General features: G+C 41.8%; 1 protein-coding gene across 1 annotated transcript in view; it reads left to right on the forward strand.

Annotated features, from left to right (window-relative positions):
• The first annotated feature begins 7,325 nt into the window (after positions 1-7,325).
• Positions 7,326-12,500, forward strand: part of LOC311047697 (uncharacterized protein) — a 74,555-nt gene continuing 69,380 nt past the window's right edge. Inside the window, exons 1-2 of the mRNA XM_084060498.1 lie at positions 7,326-7,433; positions 8,862-8,918. Coding sequence (XP_083916624.1) covers positions 7,346-7,433; positions 8,862-8,918 — 145 coding nt within the window. The 5' untranslated portion in view covers positions 7,326-7,345. The remainder of the gene's footprint in view (positions 7,434-8,861; positions 8,919-12,500) is intronic.

Here is a 12,500-nt window from a genome sequence, read left to right on the forward strand (position 1 = left end):
TCAAATGTTTTACTTAACCCATTAAGACCTGTGGCAATTCTTAAAAAAATATCTAAATCATAACAGTTTTTGAAAAAAAAAAAATGTTTTCAAGATTTTTCAAAAATAGCAGATCTACAAGCTCATAGCGGCACTCGGTGCCGCGCTATGTATATCTGCAAAGTAGGCTAACTACTTCAGATAACTGTAGTGGAGTAAAAGTACAATATTTGCCTCTGAGATGTAGTGGAGTAGAAGTAAACGTATTAAACATAGGAAATACTCCAGTAAAGTAAAAGTACCTCAAAATTGTACTTAAAGGACGATTTCACCACTTTTCAACATATCTTCATATAATAGGTCCTCACTAATGCTCATGATAAAATGGTACCATTTTTTTCTAATCAGTCTTTGTCTCAGAGGAGAGCTGTAGACAGTTCAGAAACCCGTCTACCAGTGACATCATCGATGGGGAATCCAAGCTAATAGAAACTGCAGGCTTTGTATTCCTGGAAAGTTGCAATGCAATAATAGATCCCATTGTTCTCGCCTTAATAAAAATCGGAATAAAAAAATTGTAATCATTATGGGGGAAAAAATCCTGCCTAACGATGATGTCACTGGTAGACGGGTTTCTGGACTGTCCACAGCCCTCCTATGAGACACAGACCAAGTAGAAAAAATGGTATAATTTTATCATGAGCATTAGTGAGGACCTATTATATGAAGATATGTTGAAAAGTGGTGAAGTCGTCCTTTAAGTACAGTACTTGAGTAAATGTACTTACAGTAGTTACTTTCCACCACTGATCCTTGGTCTCTCCTGGGAAGACAGGTTCCCCTAGACCCCTGAAGAGCACCAAGCAGCCGCGGCCAAAAGACAGCTACGATGGATAGGACTCACCATCCGTATGCCTGACCACCGCCTGCCTCGCCAAGTCCTCTACAGCAGTGCTTCTCAAACTCTTTCATGTCAAGGACTCCCAAAAGGATTTGGCATATTATGTATTTGGCCGCAGACCCCCATCTCAAATATTTTGTTCCAGGGATGCTATATAATGCTATATTAACACATCTTGCTGCAGGGGACCCCCTGGAACCGCTCCAAGGACCCCTGGGGGTCCCCGGACCCCACTTTGAGAACCAACGCTCTACAGCCAACTAAATGACGCGACGCGTGCCACTGGGCGGACAAAAGAGGTGCTACAGGGCTACACCAAGGACCTTCTGAAGCGCACCTGCCATCAACACCACGCAGTTTGAAACTCTGGCACTTGACCGATGAGCTTGGCAGGTCACCTGTGCCAGAGCAATCTCACAAATAAATGACCATCAACCAGCAAAGAAGGTCTGAGAGACGTCTGCCCGGCGACACCCAGAGTTTCAGCCGACATTCCCCCCAACGTCCGGGCTCCCCTGCAGTGTTGATTTCGTCGACTAAAACTATGACGAAAAATGTCTGTCGACTACCTTTTTTCACTGACGAAAACTAAATAAAAACGAAATACATAGACTACTACTACTACTAGTACGATGACTAAAACTAAAACTAAATATACTGACAATTTCATCAACAAAAAAAAACAACACTAACATTTTAAGGAGGGACTAGAGGAAAAGAGATCCAGTAGAACTAAGACAAGTTTGGTTGCGCTCGGGTGTTGCGCTCTGAAAATAGCAGATCTATAAGCTCACAATGCGTCGCGCTGCGACGCGTTGTGAGCTTGTAGATCTGCTATTTTCAGCATGCAACTAAGTGTAAAATCAGGTATTACGACGCCATCAAGGCACCACCGAAATACATTTTAGTCGACTAAATCACTTAGTCGACTATAAAAAAACATGTAGTAATCCTGGTCTCTATACCGCCTCGTGTTCCTTCCACGTGCTACGTCCTACCGGGGAAACTCCCCCCTGTCAGGTGATAAGAAGCGGCCTGCTCACTCCTCGCGCGTTGAAGGAAGCATGAGCTCAGTTAGGGGCTCTCCCCAGGTCGGCAGAGGGAGAATAGCGCCCAGGATTACATAGGCGATTGGCACCACTGGGTGAAAAAAATGGGTTACAAAATTGTGGGATAAAAATGTATTAAAAAAAAAAAGTGGCACCAGCGGCAACATCGCTGAAACCCCCCCCCCTTTGCCCATCCTGGCGCAAGCGTCATCATCCTACACGATGGACAGCTAACATGGTGTGCGTGCGTGCGCGCGTGCGTGCGCACGTGCGTGGGTGTGCAGTGTGTGTGTGTGTGTGTGTGTGTGTGTGTGTGTGTGTGTGTGTGTGTGTGTGTGTGTGTGTGCGTGCACGTGCGTGCGTGCGTGCGTGCGTGCGTGCGTGCGTGCGTGCGTACGTGCGTGCGCAGTGGTGTAATGTAACTAAGTACATTTACTCTTTGAAAACTTTCAATTTTGCATGAGTACTTTCTACTTTTGGTATTTGAGGTACAGTTTGTTATCAATACTTTTGCACTATTACTCAAGTAAATTTTTAATTACGGACTTTTACTTGTAACAGAGTATTTCTACATTGCAGCATTGATACTTTTACTTAAGTTTCCCACCACTGACTGTATGTTGTATAGAATTGTGTTGCAGATTAAACGTTTTCATAGATTTCATAGATAGCTTCATAGACTTGTTTGACAGCACTATCATCAGTGTTGTGTTGATTCATAATTGTGTTTTGTTTGTTAGTTTGTTTGCTTGTTTACACATAATATGTTGGATTCATTTAACCACTTATACCCTCAATACTTAGTAAACTTGACCTTTGGCTCTGCACTTGGTACACCAGACCTTATGGCTGAAAAAGGCCAGTCTACAAACCTGTCACATTACAACGAGTTGTAAGCTTGTAGATCGGCTATTTTCGCTGAATGTTCCCTCTAGAATAGGGATGCTAGGGTTCAGGTTGTTAATGTCAAAAAGAAAAGTTCCTAAATCTCACAACAATTTAGAGTGAAGCCGGTCCCAGAAGCATGCTCTAGTCTATTTGAAGCCACTGAATTTGGGGTTTTAGCAGTGGTGGAAAGTAACTGAGCACATTAACTCAAGTACTGTACAGTTTTGAGGTATTTTTACTTTACTGGAGTATTTCCAATTTCCAATACTTTTACTTCTACTCCACTACATCTCACAGGAAAATATTGTACTTATACGCCACTACAATTATTTGAAAACTTGAGTTACTATAGTTAGGCCTACTTTGCTGATTTAGATTATTATTACAAAACATACATTAACCACTTCAACCCTATGTACAATTTGAAATCGGCCATTTGAAAATAGCTCACAATGTGCATTGTGAGCTTGTAGATCTGCTATTTTCAAAAAGTTTTTATACCATGTATACAATAGAAAAATTGTGTGAGAGATGCTTGCACATGTACGCATTAGATCAGTGCTTCCCAAACGTTTTAGCCCGAGAACCAAAAGAGAAAATTGGGACCCATGCAAATGAAAATAGAAAGTTGTGAGCTTGAAGATCTGCTATTCTCCACTGTGCCACCTGGAAAAAGCGTTAGTTTTGAGCTCTCAGGTGGCATAGTGGTAGTAGCTGTCGCTGTAGACTGTAGCTGCCCACAACCGCGGTTCGAATCCATCGTGGTGCATCCGGCATTGTCGAGTGTCTATACAAACACAATTGGCTCTATGCACAGCAGCCATTTTGGAGAGAAATTGGGCCTCTTCTTACTTCCTTCACAGGTGTTACCAATGATACTAATGAAGGCTCTGTTACATTCTGGTCAAACAGTCAGGGTGCTGAAATTGTGCATGCTGGCTCACTAGAAACACTAGTGGGTCTCAAAGTGTGGTCCAGGGACCCTCATGGTTCCTCGAGGAGGTGTAACTCTGAGAGTTATGGGGGTCCTTGAAATTAAAAGGTTTGAGAACCACTGTGCTACACTAAATGGAACAGAGCGTTCATTAGAGTCATTGGTAACACCTGTGAAGGAAGCAAGGGAGGGGCCCAATTTCTGTCCAATATGGCTGCTGTGCATTGAGCTCAAGGGGAGGGAAGCCGGACGGGGAGGGTGATATTCGTCACTGTCAGTGGTGGAAAAAGTATTACTTTACAATTTTTGCTTAAGTAAAAGTATCAATACTGCAATGTAGAAATACTCTGTTAAGTAAAAGTCTGGTATTCAGAATTTAGTTTAATAAAAGTACAAACATATTGGTATCAAAATGTACTTTCAGTTTTTCACAATTGTTAACCATCGGGTGCCAGAGGTTTATTAAAATATTATATGTTCAGTGCCTGCTATTCTTCCATCCACTTACGTTGATACGTTTCGTGCTGTAGAAGCCCCGACGCGGAAGTGCATGTAAACAAGCGTGCGTGCAAGACGGCGGAGGGTCCCGACTAACGCCATTGCAGTGTGATCGCCGATCGAAAACGGCTCGCTTCCACCACGTTAAAAATAAATGGAGATATTAAGCTTTTAGTCAAGGAGTTAACATTGGAAAGGCCGACCGGAAGGATTTTTGTCATGGATCCACATCCGGCCTATCCTTCTCAGAAACTCCTTGGATGATCCCAAAGTTTCGTTTTAGCGCCCCACGTGGGCCCCACGTATAAAAATAGAAATGGGTCAAAAACGGTCCGCACCGTTTTGGGCACTCCTCGATTCTCATAAAACGGTCCGGACCTTTTATGGCACACAATGTGTTAACACACAAAAAGCGAAAATTCTGCACAATTTTCACAACCTTAACTTCATGTACTACTAATCGCTCGACCCAATTTGGGACTACTTCACTCTCCCTTATCTGCATTAGACTCTGACTTTCCTTCTTTACACTCTGATGTCAATTACATTATCACCTTGTTGTCCAAACACTATACACAATGTTCAATTGTTGCACACACTTCTCAGTTCTCACGAAAAATCTCAAAGCATCAACCTACAACACACGTTGTTGTCCAAACACTACACACAATGTTCAATTGTTGCACAATGTTCAATCTCAAAGCAGCAACCTACAACACACAATAGTCAAATCTCTAAACATTCAGGTCTGGTGAGCAATTTGCACCACCGGGCTGCTCCAGTGCGTGAGTGGTTCCAGGACCACCCACATTTTTCCGTTCTGTACCTTCGACCTTATTCTCCTTTCCTGAATCCCATGATGTGATTCCTGATTATTTTCAGTTTTTTTCAAAACAAACGATTCTCAATGAAAACATGTTTTTTTCCAATTCAAAATCGTGAAAATCACTGTTGAGGCCTGTCAGGGCTTTCTTCCAATGCTGCTTGGACAGGGAGAACATTGCCTATGATGTGGATGAGGCCCTCTGGCCAGACATGATGCTTAAATCATGTAGGGAAATAAAACTTTTTTGGCTGCATATTTGTGTTTTGTTTTATGTTTCACTATGAAAAAAGTAGGCCTACACTGAGTCATTTTACAAAAGGAGAAATGGCTCATTCTCCAGAGTCATTGCCCTGCAGTGTGCTGTAAATGCTTGGTAGTGTGCAGCATATGCTTAGTTGTGTGTACTGTAATGAATGATGTGTGTGTCATTTGAAAATATGGCTGTGTGTACCAAATGAAAACACGAGTTCCATTTTGTTAAGAGTTAAGAGATTTGATGGCAAAGAGTCATCTTGCGAAGGGAGTGTAGGGTTTAGCATTTAATGTGTGAGGTTTTCAGTTTTGTGTGTGCAGTTTTGAGAAACGTGTGTTAACAATTGTGAAAAACTGTAAAGTACCAAAAGTAGAAAGTACTCATTATGCAGAATGTCCCATTTCACAACTTTTTAAATGTATACAAATCTTTTGAAAATAGCCGATCTATAAGCTCACAAGGTGTCGCATCGCAACGCATTGTGAGCTTGTAGATCGGTTATTTTCAAATTGCCGAAATATATATATATATATATATATAGGGCTGAAGTGGTTAATGTATGTTTTGTGATAATAATCGAAATCTAACTAGTAACTAAAGTGTTCAAATAATTGTAGTGGAGTAAAAGTACAATATGTGTCTCTGAGATGTAGTGGAGTAGAAGTAAAAGTATTGAAAAAAAAAAAAGTAAAGTAAAAAAAAAATCCTCAAAAGTGTACTTAAGTACAGTACTTGAGTAAATGTACTTAGTTACTTCACACCACTGGTCACTGTACATATTCCTGCGGGCTGGGGTGGCACCTGTCAGCAGGGAGTGTTGTGCGGGAGGAGTAGGACGAAGGCTCTCCTCCTGGTGAGTTAGGCTTGTGAGTCAGTAGGATACGACAGCAGTGACAACAACACACAACAATGTTTGTGGGGAGGAAGGAATTGGCATGACAACTACATTGAAATGACATGTTCTAGAAACTTCAGCGCTTAAGTCCAGTGGTGTAAAGTAACTAAGTACATTTACTCAAGTACTGTACTAAGTACAGTTTTGAGGTACTTTTACTTTACTGGAGTATTTAAAACTTGTCAGTACTTTTACTTCTTCTCCACTGCATCTCAGTGGCAAATATTGTACTTTTACTCCACTACAATTATTTGAAAACTTCAGTTACTAGTTACTTTGTAGATTTTGATTATTATAACAAAACATACATTAACCACTTCAGCCCAATATATATATAATAGCCCTATGTACATATATAATAGCCGATCTACAAACTCACAATGCGTCGCAATGCAACACATTGTGAGCTTGTAAATCTGCTATTTTCAAAAGATGTGTATGCATCTTATACATTTGAAAAGTTGGAAATGGGACATTGTGCATAATGAGTACTTTCTACTTTTGGTACTTTAACACATTGTCTGCCAGGGTTTATTCATAATGTACTCCCCCTGCCAGCATTTTATATCTTTTTTTATAGAAATAATGTGAATTACTTGTCCGTTTCATTTTTAACATTGAAGTGAATGGGTTGTTGTTTTTTAATTATTTTATATCTCCTAATTTGTTGTGAATAACAAAAAGAAATGAATACCCAAAAATTAGAGAAACATTTTAGAAATTAAAAAAAAAAAGGGGATAATTCTCCCCTTCGGCGGTTAACACCATTGACTGAAAAGGGGAGAATTCTCCCCTTTGGCAGTAAACCTGTACATTTTGATACCTTTTACTCAAGTCATATTTGAATTCCGGACTTTCACTTGTAACACAGTATTTCTATATGGCAGTATTGATACTTTAACTTAAGTAAAACATTTGAGTACTTCATCCACCACTGCGCTTACGTCACACCAGCAGAAGGGAGTGGACAAGGAGGCTAGGGAAGGGAGCCAGGAGGTGAGGGCAGGTCAAGGTGGCAGCGTGCCTCACCTGTTAAGACCTTCCCACTATAAGTATAAAGCCTGTCGCCCTGCCTCGCTCTTCTCCAAACCTTTCCTGTGGAACAACGCAGGAACACACAGGATGACTTCTACCCAGCCGCCAGGCATGGCTACCAGCCGGCTGCTGTGGCTAGCACTGTCGGCCGCGCTGCTAGCGACGCTACACAGCGGTATGTACACTTGCTATTATGGTCCAATTCTCAGCCTAAACAACAGAAGAAAAGAAAAAAACAATCTATGCAGACTGAGTCACTGTTTACCTACAGTACAGGGAAACTGTGCTGCAGGTTAGTGCGCCGGGGCCAAAGCTCAAGCCCTGCCTTATTGAACCTTTATGAAGATGTCAAATATGATTAATGAATGCTTGAGTTGGATGTGGGCATCAGCCAAGATTACCTTTCACAAGGAGCCATATTTACCTTTAAGGTGCTCTAAAAGATTTTCTTTTGTTAAACATGAGAGTTCAATATCTCTATATTGTGATAGTAATCATTGCTATGGGACAGGGGTTTTCAAAGTGTTTTAGAGTTTCAGCCCAATTGACCTCCTAGCTGAGAGAGAGGTGAAGTGCCCCCCACTGCACATTGTATAACACTGTGTTGCAGATTAAACTTTTTCATAGATTTCATAGACAGCGTTGTACTCTTGTTTGACAGCACTATCATTAGTGTTGTGTAAATGAATGTGGTTTTTCATTTGTTTGTTTGTTTGTTTACACACTCTCTTTTTCTATTTATTGAATTCATGGATTCATGTAACCACTTAAACCCTTAATACTTAGAAAAGTAGACTGTTGGCTATGTACTTGGTCCGCTCTTTGTTCTTCTCTAAACTGATTTAAACCTATTCCCTGAAAATAGCAGATGGACAAGCTCACAATGTGTTACATTGTGAGCTTGTAGATCTGCTATTTATTTATTTTTTGTTCCCCACATAATTGGGATGTGAGGGTTCAAGTGGTATAGATAGGATGGTTGTTCAGTAACAGGGGTGTCCCGTCTCTCCAGCTCTTTAGTAAATGGATAATACATTTTCAATCCGGGACACACATTTCATCCAATCAGGAGAGACGACCCATTTATTTATTCTAACAATAATTTTGTTTGAACCAAAACAATGTAATTTACTGTACATTTAAGGATTACATTGTATAGGTATCAGTGAAGGCTTAATTGACCAATTAAGACCAGGAACGCATCTGTGTGTCATTTTTAGATTTCTTTGGATATTCAAAAACTATGGAACATTTGTGCAAATCTTTGAATGTATATATATTTTTAAAGCAAACATTTTTTAACTTAAATCTTTGCTTCTGAGATTATACAAATGTCTTCAAAATCCTTTATCAGTGGCTTTTTCATGTCAAGGACCACACAATTATATGTATTTTACTTACAGAATACTGCGAAAATAGTTCTTGTAGATTTCTTTTTTATTGGGTCCCAAGAGACCTGTCCTCGAAATGTAGCGGACTCAAAAGTACAGTATTTATATTTAAAATGTAGCGGAGTGAAAGTCATCAGCTTGCAAACACACTCAATACAATAATAATATTGCTATTATTAATACTTATTACACGTTGACCTGTGTCTCAACAGAAGCGACATCCTCAGTGAACAGCATCCCTTCTCTGTCTCCAACTTCAGATCTAGCAGGTGAGCGAATGACATACTGTACTAGACATTGATTGATGTATTGAACACTTTATCAACAGTTTGCAAAAAGTACAGAGGTTCAGTTATACAACAAAGTTAAACAGATAACCCTGAAAGCCCTGAGGGCTTGTTTCCATTGTGGTACTATGAATTCAATTCATCAAGACCAATAGACATTGGTGTTGATGAAGTTCCCGCAATTTTAGCAATTTCACTGCATAAATTCACATAGAACCCCCGCATATTCCAAATCAAGGGTTTTTGGTCGCGTTTTTCTGGGGAAAAAATACATCATCAATACTAGAGCAGTAAAAATACAGTAAAAATATATTTACAGAAAAACAGTGGTTGCCAGTAATTCATTTTGGCAAGCTAGAAGTCTAGGTCCAGTTGCAAATTGCAGACAGGTGCTCTTTTATGGCGGTTTTGAAGGAGGGTAGGGAGTCGCACTTTTTGACGGCTGTTTGGCAGGGCATTCCACATTCTGGTGGCATAATGGCAGAGTAAATTCATCCCCATATTTGTGCCGAATCTGGGGAGATCAGTGGAGCTCCCTATGGTGTTGTGCTTGTGGGTGTTTCTCACTCTTTTGAAGTAGATTGACAGGTACATGGGCACTGGTCCCTTGAGTATTTTGAAGACCAGGCCCATTGCAAGTTGCTGCACTCTGTCCTCTACCCTGAGGACCCCACCCTAGCATAATGAGCAGGGGTTAGGTGAGTCCTAGGTGTGAGGTGTAGTTGTTGTCTGACTTGTTTGTATTGGGAGGTCTGTAGTTTTAGTGCCTTAGAGGTGCTGGATTACCATGAGGTGCATGCATAGTCAAAATGACATTGGACTAGACCATACCCGGTGAAGTGCGCAGGCGAAAGTAGTTGCAAACGTGGGGTTATTGCACGTGCTGTTGTGTGTCCCGTCCCGTCGCGCCGCCCACCCCCTTCCGTCGCGCGTCCCATCGCGCTAAGCCCCCCCCCCCCCCCCCCCCCCCCCACGTCCGCTGCCAGTACTGCTCCCGGTTTGGCTACAACGGGAAACATGGCCACAGGCTGAAAAGCGATTTAAACGGGTAGTTTCGCTCCAGACCTAAAATTTTATGCTCCGGACCAAACCTTAAGCATCCGTGCGGTTTGGAATCTACCATTAGTTTTGTGATACGATGTATACAAAAGGGTAAACAGTGGAGCCTTGGCGGACGTTCCACCGATTCTGGATGACAACCACATAGAACCTCATCTCGGAGCTGTATAGCGGAGTGAGAGGTTTTTAATGGAGCTAGTAGATCGGCTGTTTTCCAAGAGGCAATGTATATGTGTGAAGGCGCTTCGTTTGGCCTTCTTTTCATAGACCTTGTTGCTTGTAGGCCTCGCTTCGTTGCTTGTAGGGCTCGCTTCGTTTGGCCTTGTTTTAAACCTGGAAACCCTGCTCTCCCATGGTTTGACACATAAACGCTAATAATAAGCTGAGATTTGATGAAATTGAAAAAAGGGCTTCGCAGTTGAATTCAGATGGTAATGGTCAATGGCTGTGTGCAAAATGCAGATCAATTCAGCCACTGAGGAGAACCGGCCGCACAGTTTTGCTCTCAGAGGTTTGTCAAATTATAGGAGGATGGGTGCTCCAGCTTGTGTCCTCAGTGCATTCCTACTGACCAACAAGGATATCCTGCCCAAAAATATTGGGCCGTATTATTTGGTTGACTTTCTTGATTACTTTTGTTGCCATTTTATCACGGAAAGATTATTTATACAACCCAGCCAGATAGGTTATCTCTTTTTTTCCTCTGATTGTAAAGTCTGTAGCCTTACTGAGGTTAATTTTGGACCCAAAAAGAATGGATTGAGTTTTACCTGGGTGTAATGACAGTTTGTTATCCACGAGCCATGTGCAGATTGTAAATAAGAACAGTACAGAACAGAACCCCTAGATTTTCATAGTGTGCTTGGATATGATCTATGAGTTTGAAACGCTGAGGAAAAACGTTTCCGTTTCTCTATGCAGACTGCTGCTGCTGTGCAAACCTATTAAAAAAAGAACATAAGAAACTACTCACGAGAGTGCAGATCATCCTTTCATTGGATATGATCAATACCATAGAGACCTGGATGCGAGGGAAGTTTGTTAACCAACAGGGTGGAAATGGTATAGTGAAAAAAAACCTGTTAAAACAGTTAGCCAGTTTGTCAGTATCGAGTGAGCCACTGAGTTTGTAGTTTGTTGTTCAAGTATAATTGTTTTAGTGCCTTCCAGAGTGTGCGTTTTTTTTTGTTTTCCGCACTTTTCTCATTAAAGAAATTCCTTTTGGCGTTTTTGATCACGTTGTCGACTACATTACATATATTGTTTTATATTTTCAAGTAACTGCTCATTTTGGGTTTTCCCATACTCCCGTAGTTTTTGTTTCTGAGTTTGATAGCATTCAAGATGTCTCCATTCATCCAAGGTTCAGTAGAGGCTTTGACCCTTACAACATTTGTGGATGCTCATATCATAGACAAGAATGCATATTTAAAACAAGACCAGGCCTCCTCGGCCGAAATGCAATTTATAATATTAATTGATCTGAATATGATTGTGTTGTGACAATTGCCTACGGATTCATGAATTTGAGAGAAAATGATATTATGGTCACTTAAATTGCACTCAATGACCACTTCTTGAGATTCTGGACTTGTCAGTCTATGATGGTTTGAGTAGTAAGGCACGCCCTCATACTGTGTTATCAGCTGAACAAGGCTATCCAGGCTACATAACTTGCTGAAGGATTTCAAAATGTGAGTGTCCTCTTAATTCTGATCGAGCTGCCTATGTCTGTCGCATTCACCTCAATTAAGTGATACCAGTAAGACTCCCTAATCGGGAGATAAGCGACCGTAGGTCACATGTATACAGAAGAGGGCTGTAACGGCGATTGGTTCCTAGTTGTGTGGGCAATGGATAGTTTTGTTTGGTGGTCTAAATGTGGGGTTAGCTGTGACATGGTGGCGTTTATGTGGGCAGAAAACGTGTAATGTGTAGCTGTTGCAAATGGGTAACAGAGTGAATGCTGAGAAATACGACTGGCACAGATTTTGTTGTGGGGCTGCGGGAAGGTTTCAGCAGTCGTATGGCAGACCAAAAGCAAAGGTGTGCAGGCAAGAGCTGTTGGTGTGTGTGTGTGTGGTGTGGGAGAGAGAGTGTGTTTATAGGGGAAAGGAGGGATTGTTTGTGGGGGGCAAGCCCCCGAGTTACGGCATTTTATGTGAGCTGCAGTGGCAGGGGGTCCTCCACTGGGGGCGCCACCACTTTTGCATCCGTTCTGGAGCACCAGGAGTGGGTGGTCCCCGGGAATGCCCCGTGAGCAGCCCCGTTGGGGTGGTCATTTGGTAATTTGTCCACATGTGCTCATTTTTTACACTTGGGGGTCCCCGAGGCAGCTGGGGGTCCCTGGAGCTCCGGGGGTCCTTGGAGGGTGTAGTTTGGCAGGTAAGGAGTGTGTGTGCAAAATGTGGCATGGATCGGGGCAATGGGTGCGGAGATATGAGCAGGGCAAAAGTGTGACGTGTGTGACGGAGTGACGGAGTGACGGACGGACACCTGGAGCAG

The sequence above is a fragment of the Gymnoscopelus microlampas genome (genome assembly GCF_963454915.1).
Source record: "Gymnoscopelus microlampas genome assembly, chromosome: 6".
NCBI lineage: Eukaryota > Metazoa > Chordata > Actinopteri > Myctophiformes > Myctophidae > Gymnoscopelus > Gymnoscopelus microlampas.